General features: G+C 43.3%; 1 protein-coding gene across 1 annotated transcript in view; it reads left to right on the forward strand.

The window, feature by feature from the left end:
- Positions 1-27,564, forward strand: part of SPG11 (SPG11 vesicle trafficking associated, spatacsin) — a 213,204-nt gene that overhangs the window by 37,221 nt on the left and 148,419 nt on the right. Inside the window, exons 9-13 of the mRNA XM_085848691.1 lie at positions 1,032-1,196; positions 12,586-12,758; positions 16,574-16,750; positions 22,688-22,759; positions 22,879-23,009. Of these exons, the coding sequence (XP_085704817.1) occupies positions 1,032-1,196; positions 12,586-12,758; positions 16,574-16,750; positions 22,688-22,759; positions 22,879-23,009 (718 nt within the window). The remainder of the gene's footprint in view (positions 1-1,031; positions 1,197-12,585; positions 12,759-16,573; positions 16,751-22,687; positions 22,760-22,878; positions 23,010-27,564) is intronic.

The raw sequence follows: 27,564 nt of genomic DNA on the forward strand, positions 1-27,564 counted from the left end.
TATTTTTTTTATTATTATTCAAATAAAGAAATGGTTACTGGCATGGCAGAGTTGAAACACCTGGGATGTGATACAATGAACAAGTTTTGATCTCTTGGATTTAATTTGTATGGAATATAGATTGGTTTACATATGAAAGAAATAGGTTTGTTGAAACAAAACGTGTTTTGAGAGTTCAGTTATTGAATTGTATTGATTGATTGTATGATATTGAATTTACAGAGAATGTGAAATGATAAATGTATGTGGAAAAAATATGGGCCCAGACTTGGAGTCGAACCTCGGTCCTTTGGCAAATCGTATTGGTGCCCTGCCATCTGAGCTATCTGGGTGACCCACCAGCTGAGCAACGCAATTCTTCCACATATATAAGTGCCACTCTCTCCCCCCCCACTGATTCTGGGACAATCGCTGTCAACTAAAGGAGCAGATAGCAGATCATGGCTCTCAAGAGGGTCTTCCCCCTGTGGACTCCTGGTGTTCCACAGCACTTGGTTGAATTTGAAGACCACAGGGGGAATACCCTCTAGAGAGCAGGCCCTATCTGCTCCTTTAGTTGGCAGCGAGTGCCCCGGAAGCAGTGGGGGGGGGGGGGGAAGAGAGTGGCATTTATATATGTGGAAGAATTGCATTGCTCACTTGGTGGGTCGCCCAGATAGCTCAGATGGCAGAGCACGGGTACGGTTTGCCAGAGGACCTAGGTTCAATTCCCGCTCTGGGCCCGTAATTTATCCACATATATTTATGATTGTTCCATCCTGTTCATGTCTCAGAATGTGAAATGCATTGTGAGGTCTTCATTCACTTCAATTGCAGATTTTAAAAATTGCAATGCGAGATATTATGGATAGATTTCTGCTTTTAAATATCATCTTTTTTTTAAATCAATTTAATCGTACACTTTGTAACAACCTTTTAGTGTCTTCATTGCAAGTCATGTACTGGTTTATGAATAGGTCTTGGCTAACTTCTTAAAACATTCTTGTTCTTGTCCATGCTACCCTCCCAACCCCCTTTCCCTTCCCCCAAAGATGTTTACAGATTGGTGCCTGCTCTGCAGCTGCTTCACCGCCTTGTGCAGGAGAGCATTGCAAAAGAAGCGACAAATAATTTTGCTGAGGAGCTTCTCTACCGTACTCATACCTTCCTGCACAGACAGCTGCGCATGCTGCTAACAAATTACTGCCAAGATATGAGTATGAAATCCCTTGAGGGTTCAGCCCTCTTCACATGTTGTTCTCTCTGGCACAACAATTTGCACTCACAATACCTTATGCTCATTCCATGTACAGGTTTCCTTTTGTTCATTCGTGCATAATGAAGCAAATGCTCACTTGTTCATTCTCAACTGCACATACTTCATCACATGTATGGTGCTTCTGTGTTAAGCTCGGCAAGATCAGTTTATTGCACGATCAATGGAAATGGACCTCGTATGGCATTTTGGCCATAAACTCTTGTTTATTATGCCAAAATAACATGATGAGTTCAATTTTAATATCAATTTTCATTTGAACTTGTTCTCTGGTGGTGTGCAGTTGTGCACCTGGGATCATGTGATAATGCAAAAAATAGTGAGACTACCAAAAACTTCCCTCAGAAATCTGTTTTTCTGATTATGTGGATTTTTTATATATATATATATATATATATATATATATATATATATATATATATATATATATATATATATATATATATATATGTACATATATATATATATATATATATATATATACACATATATACACATATATACACACACACACACACACACACACACACACACACACACACACACACACACACACACACACACACACACACACACACACACACACACACACACACACACACACACAGTAGACTAGGTGTAAGTCGGCAGCGTGTAACTCGTCACTTCGCCTAAGTCGGCAGCATCAAAAAGTCCCGAATTTATCTCATGTTAAATCCCTTTGAATAAAGGGTCATCCCTCTGTAAGTCGTCATCTCTAAGTTGTCACTTCGTCTAAGTCGTCAGATGTTGTCCATTCCCACGTAATGGAAACTCAAGTAAATTACCACTCCCCACTCGTCACATGGAACTGCTGCCTCATGAGAAGCCCGATTTCATGGAATCGTGATGCTCGCTCATTGGTTTACACCGCCAGTGATAGGCTATTTATAACTGCGTACACACGTTGATCGCACTGCAGGCAGGACAATGGTGACTAAGCGTAAGCTTACAACTAAAACCAACCAAGAAAAATACGACATTATCCAGTTTTGCGAGGCAAATCCACTGATGAAGAAAACAGACATAGCTGAGAAGTTGGACATCAAACGGCAGACATTGAACGATATCTTGAAGAATAAGGGCAAGATATTTGGACAAGTGGAGAAGATCGTGAGGCTGGTGGGAAGTGTGAAATGTGTGTCCTTTGAAGATATCTGACGTGCTCATCATCTGGTTTCGGCAAATGTCGGCTCAGCCAAATATTCGGTTTCGGCCGATTCGGTCGATTCGGCCGATACTTTCTTTCGGTGGAGGATTGCCCAGCCAACATCATGGAATACAATGACCGGTTCTGAATCCTTTCTCATGCACCAGATGCCCAAGAGTTTGAGGCAGTCAAACATAACGGATTACTTCGCGAAGAAGTAAAGGATCGATCGAGCTTAGTGTTGAAGTCCGATCATGGTTTTATATTGGCTTGTTTTGTACATTACCGCACTCACTTACACATAGGCATTGAGTGGTAATCATCACCACGATGACTGTGTGTCATGTAATTTGTCACCATACCATCACCGATGGTATAAGAGTTGTCATAGAGTTGTTCATTATCTTTACTTTTGATAAACTGATTCATGAATTCCATCTTTGCTTGATCACTTTCCAACTCACCAACTCACCCCACCTATGCCCCGAGGATTGTGTTTTCCTTTTGGTACAATAGCCGGCTCTCACACATATGTGTCCAGGCCACGCGCGACTTCATCCTTCACCCCACAGTCATCATGAATGTTCGCATACGCGTAAGTCGTCACATTTCTAAGTCGTCACTTTTTTTCTCGGTCCCAATGGTGACGACTTACGCCTAGTCTACTGTATATATGTATATATATGTATATATATATATATATATATATATATGTATATATATATATATATGTATATATATATATATATACATATACATATACATATGCATATACATACATACATACATATATACTAGTAAAGGTGCCCATCTTGGACGGGCGTCACTGGCAACATATGGTAAAAGACAGATAGCATGAATGTATTTTAAACAATATATTATATCATTTTTATCCATTGATTATCATTCAGGTTTTCCCCTTGGACTGTCCCGCAGTAGCTCCACTTCGATGACATTACCACGTAGTTTAGTGACTACACAACGTCTACCATTCGTGAGTTCCGGAGGATCCATAGAGCGCATTTAAATTACAGGGCACCCTACTTTAAAGTGATCCAAAAGGCCAGATCAGTTTCGTGTACATATTCATATCTTGTTGATTTTAGCTGGCCGGATCAGTTTCGTCTATATATTCATATCTTGTAGATTTTAGCTGATTCTGAAACTGTTAACAGCATGTCGATCGGATGGTTCTTTGATTTTCTACGGTATTAAACAGAAGTACGACTTAAGCCTGTACGCCAATATGCGGAGACCCGAGGACCTAATATTTCACAACAAACTAAAAACTCACAAAATTTGAAGATATTTTAAATAAACAATTTATTATAATATCAATTAAATATAATTTTTATCCATCGATAATATGAATTGTTCTGTACAGCTATAGTTGTTCTCCTGGGATCTGCGCATCATCCACGATCTATGTTCTAATGAAGTGCAGTAGGAATAATAAAAACAGCACCGTGCGGGAGTGAAGGTAATCTCTCCAAAGCTCTCAGAAAACCTTAAAATGCATCACGATCGGTTTGATTGTGAACAGATATACGGACGGACGGACATCGAGACCGGTTTTATTAGGTCATCATGAAGGTACCGCTTGATATTACGCATTGAAATAGAGATATGAATACTCAAGTGAGTTTATTATATGTCTATGATTGATAGCTTATTGACAGCTCAATAACATGAGCAATTTACTATGGCGTATAGTGATTAATAATAACATCTACTATATAAATGGCAGTCCTTCTGTCTGTCTGTCTTTTTTGTGATGAATAAGCTCCAAGACCAGTGAACCGATCTTGATGAAACTTTACACATATATAGAACTAACATTCAGCTCCAGGATGTGCTAAGTGGCTCTCCACAAAAATGAAAAAAAAAAAAAAATAAATATATATAAATAAAATTTCCATTAGAAAAAAAAAATGGCTTTCGAATCGTGCGCCGGCGTATTAATCATAACAAAAGGCTTCATGGTTAAAAACGCTAGGGTTTTTTTGAAATACAAAATGTTCGTATTCGTTGACTTTTTAAACATACACATTCTCCTCCTGTTATTTGAATTCTCGAACTGCACGCGCACGGCGACAGCAAACTGCTGATCAATCTGCTCATGAAAGAGCCAGGCAAGCAGAGAGAGAGAGAGAGAGAGACAGACAGACAGACAGACAGACAGACAGACAGACACGTCTTACTGCTGATATATCTGCTCATCTACGATATTGTTACGGATTCGCGCCCGCCGGCGTGCTGACGGCCACGTAACTCGAATCGCGGCACGTCGCCCACCGGACGGACAATCCAGTCGTGACCCTCTCGGACTAACGCCGGGAACCAGTCACGGGTGGACCTTTCGGTCTCACCGCGATCGAGCCAATCGGCCCCCGCGTGGGATAGGGTTGCTCGCCAAATTCGACCTACCTAAGTGCCCACACGGAGGGTAGACCGGGCGATCGCACCTCGCCGCAGGTCGACTTCGGACACGGGCCACTTGAGCGACCCGTTCCGTACTATCGGGATAACCGAGCGGTGTTATCGTCGGCCTCGACGGTTCGATTAATTATCGGGCGTATTCAGCCCACTACCAACCCTTTACGTGAAGCAAGATGAGGATTCAATGAAAGAAATGACGAAGCGAAGCGGGAAACAGTTCAACATAAAGCACATTTATTCGCGATGAACGGAAAGCACACATATACAATTCCACCAAAAGCACATAGAAAAGAAGACAAAAAGCGAATGCGACAATGCAGATATAATACCGACTACGCGAGCACACGGCAACACTTATACAATTTTACTTCACAGACGGCGCCGACAACACATATTCAAAACCATGAAAAAGAACACCCTCAAGGATGAGGCGGGCCTGGGGCCGAGACCGGGTCGGGCCTACCCGTCTGATGATGAGGCGCGAAGTGGCGATGGTGCCCCAACTCCGCGGGCCTCGCGGACAGTGTCGGGTAGGGGGTGGGAAAAGGGGCCCCCTTGGTCGCACTATCTCAGCGCAGGGGGAAACAGGAGGGGGTTGCTGATGCTCGGGGAAAGGAGGATTTTTATTCTGTCTCGGGTCCCGCGACGAGCGTCTCCACCTCGACCAGGTCGCGCCGTCGGCCTCCCGCCTTCAGCGCCCGGCACCGACGCGAGCACCCCCTCGTCCGTCTTCGCCGCCGCCGCCTCTCCACAGCTCCGTCCTCTTCGCTCCGACTCCAACTCCGAACTCTTCTTCCTGCGAACTCCTTCCAACGCACACACGACGACGACACTTTTCTGACGAACGCAGCCGCTTATATAAGCCCCGTGGCTTCGCCTTTGACCCCCTGCCTTCGACCTTTCACCTCGCTCCCCATTGGCCCGAGAAAAAGTGGGCGTGAATGCATTTTGATCCATGAATTTGCATATAGCGACCGCCCTCCAACGCCCTGGAGGCGGGGCCAAATCGCCCCTTGCTCACCGATTGGACGGAACAAAAGTGGGCGTGAGTCGTTTTTGATCCGTTTTTGGAGCGGAAAGTCCGTGGTTTTGTACACGCTGTTCGGCGCGCGCCCTGCACGAGTCCAATACCGGTACCCACAAGCGGCGCAAGAACGGTGGCGATGCGACGGTTGCGAGGTGTGACGGTAAAGGTCGTGGCTGTTGTGGTGAAGCGGCGCTGTGGTGGGTGGTTGATGTGATGACTGTTGAGACGTGGTTGGTGGTGGTAATCATGGCGGTTGGTCCAAAATAAAGATAGTAAAAGAAAAACGGCTATCCTGAAGAGTCGCAGCACGCATGAATGACATTTATTCCCTCTAGACAACGGGTTTGGGCCTAACTACACATATACTTACCGAGATATCTCACCTAAGGGACCTGAATGGTGGTTTGCGAATTTGGTAACCACAACAATATAAATGGCAGTCCTTCTGTCTCTTTGGCTGTCTCTGTCTGTTTGTTTGTTTGTAACCAATAAGCTCTGAGACCAGTGAACCGATCTTGATGAAACTTTACACACATATAGACCTAACATTCAGCTCCAGGATGCGCTCAGTGGCTTTCCATAAAAATGAAAAAAAATAGAGATTAAAAAAAATGGTTTTCAAATAGTGCGCCGGCATATTAATCGTAACAAAAGGCTTCATGGTTAAAAACGCTAGAGTTTTTTTGAAATACAAAATGTTCGTATTCGTTGACTTTTTAAACATACACATTCTCCTCCTGTTATTTGAATTCTCAAAATGCATGCGCAAGGCAACAACTAACTGCTGATAGATCTGTTCATGAAAGAGCCAGGCAAGCGGAGTCAGCTGCAGAGAGAGAGAGAGAGAGAGAGAGAGAGAGAGAGAGAGAGAGAGAGAGAGAGAGAGAGAGAGAGAGAGAGAGAGAGAGAGAGAGAGAGAGAGAGAGAGAGAGAATGAGAATGCGAGAGAGAGAGAGAGAATGAGAATGCGAGAGAGAGAGAGAATGCGAGAGAGAGAGAGAATGCGAGAGAGAGAGAATGCGAGAGAGAGAGAATGCGAGAGAGAGAGAGAGAGAGAGGAAAAAAAAAAAAAAAAAAAAAAAGCCCGGGAGATAAGAGAGAGGAGGGGTAGAGAAAGCGAGATCGGAGGGGTTGAGGGAACAGAGAGAGATATATATAGAGATATATGCATATGCCTAACTGCAAATAGAGCATCACACCGATGGGCGAGAGAAGCACTAAAAACTCACGCTCCAACTTTATAGGTCCGGGTTTTGGCAGGACATCGATGGTTGCTACTGCTGCTAGAAACATTGAGTGGCTCAAGGCCACCTTCAACTATGACCTCCCTGAGGATTATGGCAGCATAAAGCCTTCCTTCCATAAATCTGAGGAATAAAAGAAGCCTTCCCAATTTTCTCCATACAACTAATGCCTCAGTCTAACTAGCGTAAGGAAAATGGGGCAAATTTCCCGGGTATTTCCGAGTACTTCAGCTAGTACTCGACAAAAGGTTTTACGAACCCATCTTTGTGGTCCTCTAAAAAATGGAAAACATTTTTATTTCTTTTTTGTGCAATAATTCCTCCCATTTTGCAAATGGAGAACATGAAGTGTTTAACTACCATAATCATCAAAACGAATTTTGAGGGGCCTCTTAAGGAAGACAATAATATCATCTATATTAATATTTCGGCACGACCCTTTTTTTGTTCCACCATCAGATTTTCCATCATCAGATTACTATATATGTCAAAGCTTGTTTCATTTCATGCAGTAACAAAAATCTGATTGTGGAACAAAGAAAGGGGCGTGCCGAAATATTAATATAGAATAGATATACAGTCATGCGCTGCTTAACAACGTTCCGGGCAACGACGGATCGCATATACGACGGATCTGCCAGCTCTGAAAAAAAAAAAAAATGAAAAAAAAATGTAACTGAAAAATTCCTATCGCCGAGTGATGTAGCCTCGTATAAAAATAGCACATACAATTATGCACACTGTACAGTACATAACACTTCATAAAGATAAACAACGACAGTGTGGCCCTGTTATAATGCGATCGTTGAGGTCCATAAAATGTCATCGCGAAAAAAGCAGGATTGTGCTAAATCGGGATTCAAGGAAATCGGCTTTCAAACTGAACCAATGTTTGCACGTTTACCTTCTCGCAAGTAAATTACATTTGAATTAAAGAATTCCGCGAATAAATCGTTGTTCTTAGTCGACATTAAAACACATTTGTTTTTAGTGAAGCTTTTCATGTTGTTAAAACAATCGCACTGTTCCGAAAATATATATCACAATTGACAGGATCTCGTTTCTTCATTTGCAAATTATAATATCGATGCAATGATTACGTATTTATAAAATCCAAACGCTAATTATTCACCTTTCTATAATTGATGCGAGAGGAGATTGTAAGCTGCTGCTAATAACACCGATGGCCGTCATGAACAGCACAAAGGTAAATCTAACGTGTCTTCCGTCTCTCTCGGATGTGTGTTACAATTGCCCACAGTATTCAGTACAGTAACATGCTGTACAGGTTTGTATCCGAGGAGCAATAGGCTACACCATATAGCCTAGGTGTCTAGGTTTGTGTAAGTACGATGTTTGAAAACTAAAAAAAAAATGATGTTCGCATAACGACGACGTTGCTTAACGACGCGTTTCTCAGAACGTAACCCCGTCGTTAAGTGACGCATGACTATATATGTATATATATATATATTTATATATATATATATATATATATATATATATATATATATATATATATATATTTTTTTTAATAGGGTGAGAATGCAGAATGCGTGCAAAGAATAAAAAATGAAGGACTCAATTTGTGGAGCATCATCTTACAAAATGGTAGCTTGCTCTTTCTTTTTTTCGTAACTTTTCTTTTTTTCTGCCTGGAAACAAATCTCATCTCAGATGTGCTGAGCAACATTTAAAGTAAAATAGTTTCACACCAAATGAGGTAGAGAGGACAAGATAAAAAAATGATGTGCACATATGTGCATTAAGGCTTCAGACTCTTCCATTGGTCTATAAATACAAGCAAGGAAGTACAAGCACAAGTAATGTGTAAACTCTTTGTTGGGTCCCCTGATAAAGCCTTTAAAGCCGAAACAGCACTGCCCAATACTGATATTGATATTGTTGCGAATTTGCGCCCGCCGGCGTGCGATCGGCCACGTAACTCGAATCACGGCGCATCACCCACCGGACGGACAATTCAGTCGTGACCCTCTCGGAACAACGCCGGGAGCGAGTCACGGGTGGGTCTATCGACCTCACCACAATCGTGCCAATCGGCCACCTGCATAGGATAGGGTTGCTCGCCAAACATGAGGCCTCCCGCTGGGCATCCTCCAAATCTACACTACTCCGATTTACCATCTCGCAAATGGGACCGGGCCAATTCCTAGTCAAGTCTGGAGACTCCCTCTGGGGCCGGTCCGGCTCGACGTTATCGTCCCTCAGCTCTGCGACCTCTTTTACTGGGGTGCAATCTGCCACCTTCGTGCCCTTCCTGATAGTGCGTGGTTCCGTGCTCACATTTATCACCCGAACGGGCACTATTGGCCCATCGGTACTTACCAGGGTGCGGCCCATGACTAAACCCGGGGTTGATGGCCCTGCCGGTAGTTCTGCCAGGCCGCAGGAGCCCTGCCACGTTGGGTGTGCTCGCCACTGGGCCGGGACCACCGCCTCGGCACCCGGGGGAATGACCACGGAGTCAGGAGCCTCCAGCTCCACCCTCTCATCCATGCTCACGCCCCCTAACGGCAACTCCTCACCACCCAACTGCATGACCCCCCGGCCCAAGTCGATCTTACAACCACCGGCCGTTAGCACATCCAACCCTATTAGACATGGGTCGCACACCTTCGCCACCCAAACTTCTATCCTTGTTTTCACGGTGCCCAATTTAAACGACACGAAACCACGTCCTATGATGGGGGCCATTGCCCCGGTAGCTAGCTGCAAACTATGGTTTTGCAGACGGTGGATCTTATCCCAACCGTCTACACTCGAATCGAGGACCACAGGGCTGATGATCGTGGCGCTTGCTCCTGTGTCCACAACGGTGTCTACCCCTACGCCGCCAACTTTGCACCGAATTGTTAAGCTACCATTGCCAATTTGGCCACAATTGATGACCTGTCGCAGTTCTGAGGGCTCTTCTCCGTTCGAGTCTGCCGGACGTCCGTGTGTGCGTGTGTGTGTGTGTGTGTATGTGTGTGTGTGTGTGTGTGTGTGTGTGTGTGTGTGTGTGTGTGTGTGTGTGTGTGTGTGTGTGTGTGCGCGTGTGCGCGTGTGTGCATGCTTGTGCGCTACACAGAGGCACAGTTCACCAAAATGTGTCATTGGAATCTCAAGCCAGGGCAATCACAGTTCGTGAGCACGTTGATGTATTGTATCAAACACTTGATGATTGACCTGAGTGTGCAGTGAGCACTCGGCAGTGGTAATAGATTCACAATAAACCCCTGTGTCGTTGACTTGACAGTGTAGAGATCTGTAGAAGCAGTCACTTGTGTGGTAAGCTGTAAAATTTAATTGCTCTAGTACAGTGACGTGTTGATATTGTACACTGTTGTTGGTTGTCATGTAAGCCATAAAAGTGCCACACCCGTAGGAGTATAAATGTATAGGCGGTGATATCATTGTCTTGTGGTGAATACTCGGCCTCTTCGGAAGAATATAGATCAAGTGACAATTGCATAGAAATCAAAGTCTAAGCTGGTGAAGGCTACTCCACTATACAGTAGCCCTGTTATAACTAACTCAGAGCATTTCTGTCTGTGATAGATGAGGATCCAGTCGAAATCTTGTAAATGACATCGTTGAAAGTACAGGTGTTAATTTTTCTTGAAGAAGAGTAAAAAAACATTATTACAAAGTGGTCTCAACTAACGCGTAGCTGCCTGGAAACCTTTGCTGAGGAGATGCAACCAAACTAAAAGGCTGAGATAGAAATGAAGTGGTGCAAAGACTATACCTGGAAGGAGGTGCTCTTTACAGATTGTTCCAAGTTTGTACTGTTTTGGCAATAATTAATTGCAGTTTGTTCATTGCAGATATTAGTAATTTGGTACATGTTGAATGTACATTTGTGGTGTAATACCTGGATACAAGCCATGTGACTGCCCAACCACTATGGGCATCACTTGCACAGCTTTGTGGGCTTGCAAGCTCATTACCAGTATACCAGTAACAGGGGTAAAAAAAATATCATGAAAGTGGTGAACTGCTTTCGTGAAGGAAGAATTACATTGAAAATGTGGAAGTTCATTTCACTGGTTTGAAAAAAAGAACAAATAAGTGGAGGAGAGTACTGATAATGAAATTTGAGAGTTTCACCAAAGAGGGGTTCCAGAATGGAGGCGGGAGAAGACTGAGAGACCACCGATCTGACCTGCGATGGGAAAGTGATTGTCCCATCGACTCAGCTTCAATGCAGGAGATTCCAGTGATCTTGAAGGCTTTGATTTTGATGGCTTTGATCAAAATTTTGATTTTGACAAGCTGAGCAAGGTGTGAGGCAGGGGATTCAGCCCAGAGGGGAGAGCAGTACTCCTTCAAGCTGCGTTTGAGGGACTTTTAGATGGATAGTCGTTCAGGTATGCCAAGGAAGGACTTTGTATGATGAGGATGTCCAGTCGGTGACTTGTTTTGGTGACCAACTTTGAAATGTGCTTTGCCCAAGAAAGATCATGGTTGATAGTGAGACCTAGGAGTTTGTTCAAACTTCGCCACGAGGATTGTTATGAATGTCGATGGGGGTGTGGGGGAGGGGGGATGCCAGATGGCCCTTACAGACAGACACAGACAGACAGACAGACAGAGACAGACATTTGTCAGAATTGAAAGATGTATTCCAAGTGTTTGACCAACTTGTGATTTTGTCAAGGTCTGAAGAAAGGGAATAGACTGCTGCCTGTCTGAAGGATGAGGGATTTCACGGCAGAGGGTGGAGTCACCCGCAAATTAATAAAGGGGATTTTTGAAAAAGTCAGAAAGATCATTGATGAAGATTAAGGTATAAGACTGGGCTCAGAACACTGCCTTGTGGCACTCCAGCCTTAACAGTGGCACAGCCAAATTTGTATCTGCTATTGGCAGATGCCAACCTGGTTATACAGTTGTGGGCTTCCAACGGGTGCACTGCTGATGTGCCAACCCTCATACCAAATATTCTTCCTTCCCCGATACTGCTTTCTTCCCTTTTTTACACAGCCCACCTTGGGGCTCGTGTTTCCAGTGCTTGTGTTTTCTGCTGCCTTGTATTCCTTAGGTCAGTCATGTATGGAGTGGTTATGGGCCAAGTAGTCCGTCGTGTTTCTGTAGTCTTTTGGCCTGTGCGGAGACAGTCGTTCCATGAGCTTCACTACATACATTATGCAACAAACCTTGATACTGAATTTTCTTTACCACAGTACAATCCATGCTGTTTCGCAAGTCTGTGAGTAGTGCTCAATGTATCTACGTCACCTCAAAATATTCATTACTCTTTCTGAATCACTTTCTTTGATAATAAATGAAACTTCCAGCACAGTTTTCTTGATGATTAAAGCAAATTGCACAGTTGATCCTAGATATTTTGGAAAATGTTAAATTCCAGATTCAATTTTTTTGATGAAACATTGAGCTCAATATGGTTAAATATTCTTTCATCATGGTTTCTTGTATTTTGTCTAAGTGCCAGATGAGCGTGTGGCCGAGTGCACTCAAGTGCTGTTGGGATTCATAAAAGACTTGAGGCAGTTCTTCCGAAATATCACTGAGAGGGAACTCTGGAATTTTTCAATTGAGGTAGAGGTCGACTCTGTCACTGTACCACAAATCGCTTCCTGGGAAAACATGTCCACTCGTGTAAGTAATGAATATGCAGTTGTTATGTAATATAATATGCCCATCATTATAACACTATTAATAAATCATGATTCATTTAATTGTAGATGATGGAATATATTTTGGTGCTGCAGTTTTTTTTTGTTTTTTTTTTCAAAGGATGGCCTATTGACACCTTGCGTCACATCCCATTACCTTGATCTTTTTCTGAATAATTTTATTTATTTATTTATTTTTGAAACTCCATGGTTCTTGACCTGTTTCATGAAACATCAACCTTTATTTATCGAAGAGCCTTTTTTTGTCTGCAGTCAAGGCTTGTGGAGAAGCTAGAACACTGAATGGATCAGGATGCAACAGAACAAAAGGCACTGTAGAGAGAAAGGGGTGGCACCAGAAGCAGGGTTGAAGGACAAAATAGAAGGAGACTTGGCCAAATAATGGGTGCTGGGAGGAATGAGGGATAGGGGAGACACATGGAATAGACAAGATGGACACAGAAGGAAACCCTCAAGAAGGAAAAACTGGGAATTTTGAAGGAGGTTGGGGGTTAACAGGGGAAGTAGAAATTATGGAAAGCTTGCTTGAAATTTGAAATGCAAGCTTGCCTGAAAAATGTTAATAAAATGTGTTTACTTGAATTATTCACATGGGCAAAATACAGAGAGGATGGAGGGGGGGTTGGGGGGGGGTGGTGGAAGACCAGAAAGGATGTGGAAGAAGACAGAGACCATCAACCTGTCTGCAATGGCAAAGTGATGGGCCCATAGACTCAGCTTCATTGAGTGAAATTCCAATGATATTGAAAGCCTTGGTTTCCAGGGCAACAAGCTGAGCAAGGTGTGAGGCAGGGGTGCCAGCCGAGTGGGGAAAGCAGTACTCCATCAAGCTATGGAAGAAAGCCTTTTGTATGTGGATAAGAGTTCAGGTGTGCCAAGGAAGGACTTTGCTTGAACGAAGATGCCCAGTCAGTGACTGGCTTTGGAGGTGAACTTCTGAAATGTGGTTTTCCCAAGAAAAATCATGGCTGAGAGTGAGATCCAAGAGTTTGAGTGACTGAACTTCTTCAAAAGTATTGTTAAGAAAGTAGATAGACAGATAGATAATGCGATAGATTGATTAGGATTGAAAGACATATTCCAAGCTATTGACCAGCTTGTGATTTTGTCAAGGTCTGAAGAGAGGGAATAGGCTGCTACCTGCCTGTCTGAAGGATGAGGGATGCCATGGCAGAGGATGGAGTCATGAGGAAGGAGATGGAGGATTTTCCAGAGTCAGAGAGATCATTGAAGAAGATTAGGAAAAGGATGTGGCCGAGAACACTGCCTTGGGGCACTCCAGTCTTGACAGGGAGAGGAGAAGGAAGGATTCCGTTGAGAGCCACACATTGGCTCCAAAAGTAGAGAAAGTCTGTAAGGCCGAGGTCATATTTGCTCTACGGCGAGGATATGGCGGCCGTACGCCCTCTGAATTGACAAACGTGCGGCGGCCGCAGAGAAACTGAGGCGGCCTCAGGGAGGCCCTACGCCGTATGGCTATATTTTACAGGCCGTAAGGTCGCCGTGGAATTATAGCGCGGAGTTATAACATTTTTCATTTCTACGTTCGCCATAGCAATTCGACAAGCCAAGCTATGACGTAGATGTGTTCCACATCGACCGTACGTAGGGCAGGGCGCACGGTGGGCTTGCGTTATTTGTGCGGCTGCCATAAGCTCTTCTCAATGAAAAATGAATTTTCCCAACCCCCAAAAAATTACGGCAGCCTCACTATTTCCACGGTCGCCGTACGGTGGCCTTGCGGTCTGTGTGAATACCTGCGGGCAACGCAGGGTCGATGCACGGTTCCGCTACGCCCGCCGTGCACCTACGTACGGCCTCCGTGGCAGTCTGCGTCGACCGTGCGTCCACCATCGCTACCGCTAGAGATCGGAGTATAGGTGTTTGCCTATACAGTGGTGCCCCCAGAATCCCAATTTAATTCGTTCCAGGAGGCTGTTCGGATTGCAAAAGTTCGGATTCCAAAAATATTTTCCCAATAAGAAATAGTGGAGTGAATTAATCCGTTCGTGGACCCAAAGAAAACCCACTTTCAAGACACTTTCAACTGAAATTCCCCATGTTTAAGGTAAAATAAGATGAGTAAATGACCTTCGGTGGCGGTGTATTGTATGTAAACTGGTACAATCACCACATCCAAAGGTCCACACAGGCTCGAGCTCCGTCCTGGTTTCCGATCGCTCGCGCACTCTGCGAGAGCGCTGCCCTCAGGGCAGCTCATCAAACATGATGCCCGCAGAACCACAATCACTTTCATCAAATGCATCGGGCTGCCGTAATCATGGATATTCCAAATTACAACCGGTTTTGCTGTGAAATTCAATCCTTGCCCGATAGTCCGTCACACCACGTCATCGGATTGCTTTTTTGTTATTAATTAAAACACAAGATGATTAAACAAACAAACATCACAAATGAAGGTGAAAACACGAGTCAAGGCCTAAGTCACATTTGGCTTGGCGGCCGGAGGGTCTACAAAATGTACGGGCACTAGCAATTATAAAGTCCGTCTGGCCGCACGTTCGCCTTAGGGTCCCCCTGCGGTCGCCTTGCGGGCACCTTGCGTCTGCCTTAAATTCTATGGCCGCCGCAGCGACGCCCTAAGGTCACCTTGCGACATCAAATCAAAGACCGTACGGCACCCCCACGTTTTCGGTCTCCACGATTTCTAAATACACCGTGCGACTCCATGAAAAATTAAAATGTATGTGACTGCTACATTGTGTGACTGTGGATATACTGCGGCCACCGTATAATTGCTAGTGGCCGCAGATTTTGGAGACCCCACAGCCGCCGTGGCAAATGTGACCGAGGCCTAAGCCATGTGTGGAGTTGGCATTGGATGCCGGAGACAGAGAGTTTGGAGAGCAAGGCAGAAAGCCAGACTGTATTGAAAGCTCGAGGTATGTCTGGAACGATGTTTTTGAAATGAATACATTGTAATGTCTTTTTTTTATTTTTATTTTCTTGTTAATCACGCAAACAATGTGAATTGAACATCTTGTATAAAAATATTTTTGAAAATTCCAATCAAATAATGTACTCGTGCTGTCATTTTCTCAAAAAGCATTGAGGGCTGATGAACAAGTGTGTGGTCCACTCAAAAGTGTAAAGGAAAATGAAAACATAGTAAAAACGTTCTTGCATAACAATAAATTTATTTTTAAATGTGAAAAAAGAAAAATAAATTGAGATTGTCATGCTGCCATGTAGAAAGATGTTTCTTTCATATGAATCGATGACTTTTTTTTCTTTTTCTTGGGATCCTGTGGAAGTTTAGATATTGATTTGAAGGGATAATACGATGGCCTAGAGTTACGCACACTCGCCTCTCAGCTGTGTCGCCTGGGTTTGAATCCTGTCCCAGCTATAAACCTATCCCTCTTTCTCAGGCAGGGTGATTCATCAGTGTGTGTGCCGTCCCTCGGATGGACGTTAAACAGGCTTCCCGTCTGCCAGTTTTTGTTGGTGGATGATAAAGGTCCCACGATGTCCTTCACAAAGAGTAGGCGAGCTATCGCTGGCACGATGACCAAATTACAAATTCCTGTCCTAACCAGCAGAAGGCACTGCATCATTGGCACAGCCACGCCCTCAGCCGATGATGCTTCCCTGCAGCCTTGTGCTGCAGACAAAAAAAGAATAATTGATTTGTAAATAGATTCATCATGAGTAATTTGTACAGAATGGAGAAATAATATTAGTTCTCTTTTCTTTATCATTACAAATCCAATTCCTCCTTCCTCATTTTGCAACTGCCCCATGCCTACCCTGCAGGATGTGGTGAAGAATGCAATTATTTGCGGGTGCATTCCAGCAGCTCAAGCATGGCTAAAATCACGGCGGGACAACTGTGGCAACTTGAAATGCCTGAAGTCTCTCGGCGTAGAACTGGTGGATGCTGCACTGCAGCAGAGAGATATGAAGACCACCTGTACACTCATTAGCAACTTGGTAATTAACCAGTGGGTTAAGGCCCAGTCACACCTTGACGTTTTAGCCAGCTTATGCCGATTTTTGGAAAATTTGTGTAAAACGCTGGTACACGTCGAATACGTTATGGGTAAGTTTTGATAACATTGAGAGCACGCTGAAAAACACTGCCATACGTCGTAGTATGCTGGTTTTAAACGTTGTACTTTTCGGTTGTCTTCAAATTTTCCATGCTTGAAATTTTAAGACTTATGCGAGTGTATGACTCACACGTTCCGCATAACGCTGGCCATAAGTTGTAGCCACGTTACGCGATCGTTGACACACGTTACTTGTAAGTTACTCATAAGTCGAAACGCGTCGAGGTAATGTTTAGTGTACCCGAAACTTATTTCTAACCTATGAGTAACGTGTTGTAGGCACGTTACGCCATCGTTGACACATGTCAACACACGTTACTTGTAAGGTACTCATAAGTCGAAACACGTCAAGGCAATGGTTAGCATCAGTGTTCCAGACTCCCTGGGTTTTTTTTTCTTCTTCTTCAGTATGACTGTGATGTCGACACTTCGATTTCTACTGCGGCTATAATATAATTAAAAGGCTGCCGCTCAACGATTTAAATCATAACCGCATGAGAAATCGAAGTGTCGGCATCACCGTCATACCGAAGAAAAAAAAAAAACAGGGAGTCTGGAACACTGACGCTAACCATTACCTTGAGTGTTTCGACTTATGAGCACCTTACAAGTAACTTTTGTCAACGTGTGTCAACGTGTGCCAACGTTCGTATATTGTGCGTACAACTTATTCCCATCGCATGCAGAACGTGTGTCATACGGCAAGTACGTCGTAAAATGTTTAACACGTTTATAATTACAAGACGTATTCCACTTAATGCGACGTATGATAGCGTACTTTAGCGTTTTATTCACGCATACCAAACTTACCCATACCGTATTCGACGTGCGCCAGCGTTTTAGACGCATTTTTCAGAGGTCGGCATACGCTGGCAAGATCGCCAAGGTGTGACTGCGATGTTGACACTTCCATTTCTGCGGCGGTTATGATTTGAATCGTTGTGCGGCAGCCTTTTAATAAGCTACGTCACGTCATCGTCGGCGATGCATGCACACAGATGCCAACCCTCCCGATTTCATCGGGAGGCTTCCGAAAATTCACCCAAACTCCCGCCCTTACGATCACTATCCTTATCCTCCCGAAATTTTGATATTTTTGCACTGTTCACTAATCAGAATGTACTAGTATGAGAATTGAATGAAAAGCATCGTCTGCTACGTATAGCATGTGGTAACTCCATAACGTTCGCTGCTACCAAATTGTACGTAAAAAATTGCAAATTCAAATGAGGAGCAGCGAAACATTGGGTCTGGATCTCGCTTATGCGATTATGCACTGAGATTTAGTGCATGCGGTATGTGTGCAATACAGTGCATGCGGTATGTATGCACAGTGTATATGCATGCGATACCCTCACTGCATGCAGCTGGGCCCCGTACCAGCCCGGCGGTCGCGACCACCGTGCGGTGTTTAACAGCCGCTAGAGTTCTACGAGTCGCGCTGCAGCTGTGGAACATCAACTTCGTAGTTACCGATGCTTCAAGCCCTCGATGTTGATTACGAAATGGCAGAAAAGAAGCTTACGAAGACCAAGAAATGGTCTCAGAAGTACAAGACCGAATACAGTTTCCAATACCCGTGTATTCGAAAGTCTGAAAGAGGAATTCATCATGCGTATTGTACAGTATGCAGCGTTGATATTTCAGTTGAGCACGGAGGTCGCGATGATATTCGGAAGCACGTTGGAAGCAAACGGCACACAGACATTGCAAAGGAGAGATCTTCGAGCACGAGTACCGGTACACTTCTGAATTATTTCACCAAACAAGGGACAAGCGAGGAAGAGGATGTTACCCGAGCGGAACTTCTCTTTAGTGGATTTATTGTGGAACATAACTTGCCCATATCAGTCTCAGATCATGCTGGACCTCTATTTCAAAAGATGTTTCCAGATTCAAAAGTTGCTTCAAAGTATGGATGTGCAAGAACAAAAACTTCAGCAATAATTGGTGAGTTGTCAAATGTTACTGCTTCATCTCTTGCCGATATTGCTAGACTAGCTCCATTTAGCCTAGCTACAGACGGTAGCAATGACAGTGGTGAGGCCCAGCTATATCCTGTCCTGATTTCGTACTATGACACCAGTGCTGGGATTGTGAAGCAAGGTTTGCTAAGTTTGCCTGCGTGCAAACAAGATTCCACTGGAGAAAACATTTTCAAACTGCTTGATCATGAGTTCAGTGACAGGAAAATTCCGTGGGGAAATTGTGTTTCCTTTTGTGCTGATAATGCCTCTGTCATGGTGGGCAAGCACAAAGGAGTCGCTGCTTATATCCACAAACAAAATCCAGAGTGCTACATCATGGGATGCCCTTGCCATATGATGCACAATACGGCCAAGAAGGCGGCTCAGGCCTTGCCCATTGAGTTAGATGACTTTCTCATCGATATTTACTACTACTTGGACAAAAGTAGTAAACGCGTCAAAGGAGTGAAAGCACTGCAAGAACTCTGTGATGCCCCGACACACAAGATTCTGAAGCATGTCGCAACAAGGTGGCTGTCCCTTGGTCAGTGCCTAGACAGGCTGATGGAACAGTGGGAGCCACTTCGCCTCTTCTTCAAAGAAGAAGTACGAAGAAAAATGCAACCAACTGTAGCCAAGACTCTAACAACGAGCAAGAAGGACAGCACTGTATCTACTGCCAGTACTGGCACTGCAGGATCAAGCACTAGTGGAGCAGCATTCACCACTACCACTGCAGTATCTGCTGCGAAGAAGACAGCAGGGACAGCACCAAAACCAATGCTGAGAGCAGGTAGCATCACCGGCCCTTCATCACGTTCATCTACAAAGCAGATCCCTTCAGAGTCGAGAAAGACTGTGATAGTCCCATCTACAGGCAAAGAAGGACCCAAGTTAAGTTCTGCTTTTGCCAAATCACTTTATAGAAGCTCAGCAAACCCTTCGAATCAGAGGTCTTCTTCCTTGGCTGCACCTACCTCAAGCTCTCTCCTCAAACGTAAAATTGGATCTGGTACTACGAGTCTGACCTCTTCTGCTGGCAGTAAACGCAAGTGTGATCGCCCTGCGGCTAAGTGTACTACGAGTTCTACAACTAAAAGCGCATCTTCCTCAAAGACTGTGCAGGTATCTAGAGAAAAACGTGTCAACAGGATGTTCTTGTCTCCACAAACAAAGCTCTATTGTTTCTTCCTTCGATATGCTAACAAGCTTTTTGAGAAGGGGAATCTTCTGCTCCAAAGAGACGAACCCTGTATTCATCTCCTGCACGGAGAATTGAATGGTCTTCTGAAAGATATCTTCGTACGGTTTTTGAAACCATCGGTGTCATCGGTTGCTCTGGTAAATGTACCCTTCTCTGACAGAAATCATCAGAAGAATGATGAGGACCTCATGATTGGGAACGATGCCAAACTGTATATAAGGGAACAGAGGAGTCTCAAGAAATCCACCTTCACTCTGAGTGAGTCAGACATCCAAGGTTTCTTCAGTGCAGTTCGCTCATATTATGTGAAATCCTGCAATTACATCTTCAAAACCTGGCCGCTAGATGATGAATTAGCCAAGCATGCTCAGGTGCTGGATGTTAAGCTACACCAAGAAGTGGGGTTTGACTGTGTGGAGTTTTTCATCAAGAAATTCCCCTGTCTGTTCAGTGGCGGTGATAGTGGCACAGACAGTCTTGAGAGTGAATTCGCTCACTACCAGGCAGACGCCTCCATAGCTACAATTGCTACTGAGACAGTGAGAGTGGATGAGCAGTGGCATCGGATTTCACAGCTCACAGATCCCTGCACTGGTGCCAAGAAGTATCCTAATTTGAGCAAAGTGATGAAGGGAATCTTGGTCATTCCTCATTCGAACGCATCATGTGAGCGGGCACTCAGTCTTGTACGGAAGAATCATACTGAATTTCGTCCTAATTTGAGTGTCAAAACCCTGGAAGCTCTCTTAATTGAAAAACTAGCTCATAGCACCCCTTGCTACCAGAGAGAATACAGCAAAGACATAATCAGAAGGGCTAAAAGAGCCACACAGCTGTCACTCAGCAAAGCTGCCATGGAAAAAGCAAGCAGCAGTAGTACCAGCCAGTAAGGTAAGAAAAATATTGCTTCTTTTGTGCTTTTTGTTAATCTTTGATTGTCCCCTAACTTACTAATATTAACATACATGTAACATTAAAAAGTGCACAATTTTCCCCTTTTTTTGTTCAAAAAGTGGGAATTCTTAACATGTTAAATGCTCCAAAATAGGGCTCAGAGGGCACGAGAGAGCGTCTAGAACCCCAGAGCTTCCAGGGCCCTAAGGCGGGCCCTGGACTCCGCCGCAAGGGTCGAGCGCTCCGCGCTCGAGATGTGCGCTTCGCGCACATTATTTGGTGTCGGTTGCAAATCCTCCCTAATTCTGATTTCCAAAAGTTGGCATCTCTGCGTGCAGCGCGCTATGCATAAGTTAAACTATCGTTGGGAATAGGTTGGGAAGGCCGACAACAGGCTCAGCATTCGTTGGTATAAGTTAGCTATAACACAACGAAACGTTCTGTGTCTGTTACTAATATGTTATGCATACGACCAACTCGTTATGAATAAGTCCGAATCTTTAAAAAAGACATCAAAAGTTCAAAGTAAGCCAGCGTTTTACATACATTTTAATACGTTGCCATTGCTGGCTAAAACGTCAAGGTGTGACTGGGCCTTTAGCTTTGTCAACATTTAAACAAGAAGTAGACATCGTGCAGAGCATGATACTTGCAAAATTCATAAAACAAATTTTACCTCAAAAATAATTGGTGGTTGAATTCAATGACCAAATATGCAACTCCTCTTCAAATTTCAAGTCAATCGGATGAAAATTGATAATTTTAGAATTTGGCCTATGTGGACCTAAATTTTAGAATTTGTCCTATGTGGACCTACAAAATAATTGGCAAGTTGAATTCAGTGACCTGAAATATATATCCTCTTCAAATTTCAAGTCAATCAGATGAAAATTGAGGATTTTAGAAATACCACCTTAGTTGTTGACCTTGGGACTATGTTGACCTTTTGGTCGATGTTGACCACAAAAATAATTGTTGGTTAAATTTAGTGACTAAATATGCAACTCCTCTTCAAATCTCAAGGCAATGGGATGAAATTTGACAATTTTAGAAAGTCACCCTATGTTGACCTCAAAAATAATTGGTGGTTGAATTCGGTGACCCGATATGCAAATCCTCTTCAAATTTTAAGTCAATGCGATGAAAATTGAGGATTTTGGAAATACCTCCTTAGTTGTTGACCTTTGGACTATGTTGACCTTTTGGTCCATGTTGACTTGAAAAAAAAAACCTCTTCAAATTTCAAGTCAATCGGATGAAAATTAACAATTTTAGAAATTCGGCCTATGTTGACCTCAAAAAAATAAAATCCCCTTCAAATTTCAAGTCAATCGGATGAAAATTGAAGATTTTAGAAATCTCCCCAAAGTTGTTGACCTTTGGCCTATGTTGACCTTTTGACCTCATAAACAATAGGCTTCTTGCTTATGACAAACTCTACCATGTGGTGAAGTTTCGTGAAGAACTGTTTAAAATTGTGATCTGAAGGCGACAAACAGACGGACGGAAGGACAGAATAACAAAATCGACTAATCAATATACCTGAAAATTTTTTGATTTTGCAAGTAACAATAGTATTTTATGAACCACACGGGCTTCGGTTGATCGTGATGGGAACTGTGGTTTTGATGAGATTAAAATTTATCATGAGATTTAAACCAAATCGGCCATCCTAATTTTCTTTTTGTTTTTGTTCAGTGTTAATTTAATTTCTCTTTTACTTCTTGTGCGTTGTCAAACTTTCCTGTTGCAGGGATTTGAAGTTTCAGATCATTTGCGCAAAGTGTGTTTTTACATGGCAGATAATGATTTGCGCGATTTTCTGGTGAGTAATATTTTACTCCACCTTTAGCTGAATACTTTCATAATGTCTCAGAAAAGCTACACCTGATGCAACGAAATGAACTCTGCTAGCTCCCTCCCATTCTCCACCATCTGGAACAGGTGGAGACAAATGAAGACATGAGTTTCCTTAATCGTGAGGAGCAGGAAGTGGCAAGATTTGTACAGCATGTTGAGAGCCTGTACAATCTGACTTGCCACGTAGTACAGCCAGAAACGCCAGCAACCATCAGGTTCATATTAGAGGCGATTCTTTATCGTGCAGTATTAATATTTTGGAATATTTAACATGCCAATGGAATGTTTTTGTGTTCCAAAAGGCTGTTTCTCATTGCTTCTTACCTTTCTGTTGTGCCACACACTGCCTTTTGAGTCTACTCACCACGGACCGCTTTCCCCTTGCCTGTCTGCCGTGAACCACATCCCTGTGCATATCCGCTGTATTTTATTATTTTATTGTAAAAATTTTTTTTTTAAACAAGTACATTCTGCTGCAGCTTTTTGCAGCCCTCTCCCCACAGCCTCTGCTGATATTTCCACTTTCCTCTTTTCACTTATTTGTCTTCTTCACCTTCACTCTCGGTGCTTATTTGAAAGTCGATTAATTTGGTGATATTTTGCATCTGTGCACATCGAATGATTCATTTTTCGAACTTTTTTTTGTCATTCCTAACTGGCAGGACTTTCTTTCATTACCAGACTAAGTTATCTCCCTGTGTCTTTAAACTTTCATGCACTTTCAGTTCAGTGTTTATTTGCTAATTTGCCTTGGCAGCAAAGTTCTTTTAATATAGCATATCTTTACATTGTTGAACCTTGTTTCGAATTTGGCTTTTTGGGTGCTTGCAAAAGCTCTTGTATTGTTATTGTCTGCTTCGCTCCATCCGTAATATATGCACAAAAGAGGCATGAATGCTGATTCTCACAACAGGTATTTTTTAAAGGCAGGTAAAGCAAGGCTAAATCCTTGCAAGACTTAGTTGTCATGATACCGTGATTAAATTATGAGGGCTATGAGCAACTCTCTAAAAGGGCAATAAACATACTGAGTCCGAGCTTACAACAGCTCATGTCGTCGGGAAGCAACAGAGTATTCAGATTTTTATAAAAGAGAGTCTCCACTTTAAAATGGGAAATCACCATGGCCATCAACAGCCTGGACCAACATCATCAGAATCGTCAAAAATACTTGCAGATGCAGCATGCCCAAAACAAAGGACACACGTCATGTTGGTCTTGATGCATCACGTAGTGGAAAGGCCAAATTGAGGCCGTGATGTATGCTATTTCTCAAGTGCTATGAGTAGTACACGTGCTGCATCTGTGAAGCAATGCTGAATGTCCGATAATGCCTCCAGAGAAGACCGTGAGAGTGAGGTCGACAGCAGACATTCTGTCATAGAGTGAGCCCCAAGGACGATGGCTGCACCTCTTTCCATGCATTTTTATACTCTCCGTACTCTTCATAGCCATTCTTCTCGAGGGGACGAATTACAGGGCCACACTTGACCTCTGGCCAGCCCTTAACCAATTTGTTGATTTTACACTACCACCTTGTGTCAGCCCCAATGTCCAGCTTCCTCTGAGCATGTATGCACATGCCCAATGACCCTCGAGTCGGACTAACATTCATTTAGGACCAACTTGCTCATGTCCAAGTGCAGCTATTTGGTCAGGAAGACCCTGCTGGTTTGTGTAGATAGACTATTGCTGATTACAAGCTCAACCTATCACACATCCATATCACTGACTATCTGTCTCATTTGCATTTTACGACTTTGCCTTTCTTGTAACTACATATACTAAAAAATTTTAAGACATTAATAGTAATCACTCGTCTCCAAAGTGTAAAATCTCATTTGCAGCAATAATGTAATCAATAACCTCTGTTCAGCTTCGGTGGCAGAGGTAACTCGGAACGACACTCGCAAGAGAGCACAGTCTCACCTCGCATGCTCATTCTGAACAAAAATACCATCATTAACTAAACATGCTACGACAATGGCCCACTGCTATTATGGTTCATATAACTGTATCATCCATGCACTCTATTATGTCACATACCTTTCCATTATCCATAGCTTTAATGATTATTAATTGATTAATTATTAGCATACTTAACGACCACTTTTGCGTATATTAAGTCTAAATTCTGTCAATGAAGATTAATATGAAAACTATTTCAAATTATATTCCTTATGGCCAGTCGATCAAACGTATGAGATGCAAGGAAATCAGACACAGGTGGAAGCCATTCAGCCCAACATGCCTGTGCGAAAACCATTATAGTTTATCTGCACAAGATACAAAAAGAAAATGCTAATTTTAATTTTTAGTTTATTTATTTATTTATTTTAAGTTTTGTATTTTTTTTCTTCTTCTCTTCAGGGGAGGGGGCATGGGCTTGGTTAGAAACACAACATCAACCACACAACACCCCTTGACGAAACCGCCACCAACAGCACTCCGTTCATGTATGCAATCACCCATCAATGCTCAAACTACCTAAAAGTCCTGTCAACATCCCTATACCCCTCTATCTCCATGACTTCCAGGTACCTATCTCATTCTAATTTAAACTTATCTACTGTTTCGGCTGCCACTATCTTTCCAGGGAGGCCGTTCCATGCATTGACTACTCTCTGAGTAAATGTTCCGTGTCTTACTACCATCTTAACTCTCCTCTTTGTTACTCTCAGGCAATGGCCCCTGTGCTATCACTATCTACTCTGTTGAATAATCAATCTGCACTTGTGTTGTCTCTACCTTTCATTTTCTTAAACATCCCGATCATATCTCCTCGTAACCGCGTCCTTTCTAGTGTATAAAGCCCTGTCCCCATCAGCCGCTCCTCATAGCTGAGTATAACTAGGCCTGGAATCAAACGAGTAGCCCTGTGCTGGACCCTCTCCATGGCATGTATGTCCTATGGAAGTTTTGCATTGATCTGTTAACCTCTTCTGGAGAAGATTATTATTTATTTATTTATTTTTAAACGTTTTTATTTTCAATCCAACATGGCCACCAGACCATGTGAATCCAGATCCATTGGGACCCTACTCTGTGCAGAGTGTTGGTGCTGCCTAAGCAGTCTCCTGGGCTATTGGGCACAATCCTGGACGGGTCGCCACTCTGACGCAGGATACTCGAATGGCTCAATCATCCCAGCAAGCTGGTACTCATTTTGCCGACCTCTGGAGGACAGGCTGAGTCAACCCCACCTGGTATTAATTCAATGAGCGGGATTTGAACTCGGGACCCTTGGATCCCAAGCCCACCACCCTAACCATTAAGCCAACACCAGGCGTACCACATGGATGATGTCATAAATTTCATTCTTCACTTGCATTGGTTATTGATCAGATATATGAAGTTTGTTTTTTTAGATAATGATTTTGATTCAATTATGGCTGGAATACCACTTCACTGATGATGTCATCGTTATCGTCCTATATACCCCATAGGGAGTTGATGACATATGCCAAGTTTCAATTCTTTTTCGTTGAGCGGTTTTGGAGAAAGAAATGTCCAGATTTTTTTTCTTTCCTTTAATCCAATATGGCTGCCAGACCATGTGACCTATGATTTATACATTTTCCAAATATATTCCCCATGGCTGGTTGATCACACATGAAATTTCGCCTCAATCGATTCAGCAGTTCAAGAGAAGGAATTTTTGTGAGGTTTTCAATAAATCCAATATGGCTGCAAAACCACATGACCGATGACGATGCTATTGCCCTTATATCCCCATGAGTAGTTGATTGATTATATTGAACGTTTTGGATCCATTGGTTCAGCAGTTTGAGAGAATGTTTTTAAGGTTTTAGCTTAAATACAACATGGCTGCCTGACCTTGTGTCCGATAGAGTTGAAAATTTCTAACTCTATTCCCCATTCTTGGTTCTGCTTGGTATCTTAGTCAAACATATGTGTGAAGTTTCACATCGATCTGTTAAGCGGTTCTGGAGAAGATTGTTTTTTATGTTTTATTTTCAATCCAATATGCACGCCACACCATGTGACCTATGAGATGAGCATGGTGTGGCTCAGTGGTTAAGGCGGTGGCTTGGGATCCTTGGGGTCCTGAGTTTGAACCCCGCTGGCCGCTAAGTTAGCATCGGGGGGTTGACTCAGCCTGTCATCCTTCCGAAGGTTGGCAAAATGAGCACCAGTATACTGGTAATTATCCCTGCAGGATAATTACCTGCAGAATAAAATTATCCCTGCAGGATAAAACCCATAACCCCCCCCACCCCCCAATCTACTTTCTCATCAATCGCCTTGAAGAGATCCTTTTATTCAAGATTTGGGCCTCACTTTCTCCATGATCTTTCCTGGGAAAGCCACATTTCCAAGCTGGCCTCCAAAGCCAGTCGCCCTATAGGCATTCTCCGTCATGCAAACCCCTTCCTTGGGACACTTAAGCTCCTAACCACATACAAAGCTTTTATCTGCAGATTGATGGAGTACTGCTCTCCCCTTTTGAGCTGGTGCTTCTGCCTCACACCCATCTCTGCTTCACGCTGTGGAAACAAACGCTTTTAGGATCATTGGTATCTCCAGCGATGAAGCTGAGTCTTTTGGTATCTGACTCACCGCAGGTCGATGGTCTATCTGTCTTCAACTGTCTCCCTCCGGCCTTGCACCCCCTGCTCTGTTCCTCCTATATTTCTGCAGGGCACTCAAGATCCACCAAAAATCCCCTTCTGGCGAAACTGCGAAAATCAAGAATCATTGCTCACATTCACTCTTTCATTCCTCTTTTTTCCCCACCTCTTGACCAAA

The sequence above is a fragment of the Eptatretus burgeri genome, chromosome 12, assembly GCF_056783735.1.
Source record: "Eptatretus burgeri isolate ZD-2024b chromosome 12, Ebu_testis_v1, whole genome shotgun sequence".
Taxonomy (NCBI): domain Eukaryota; kingdom Metazoa; phylum Chordata; class Myxini; order Myxiniformes; family Myxinidae; genus Eptatretus; species Eptatretus burgeri.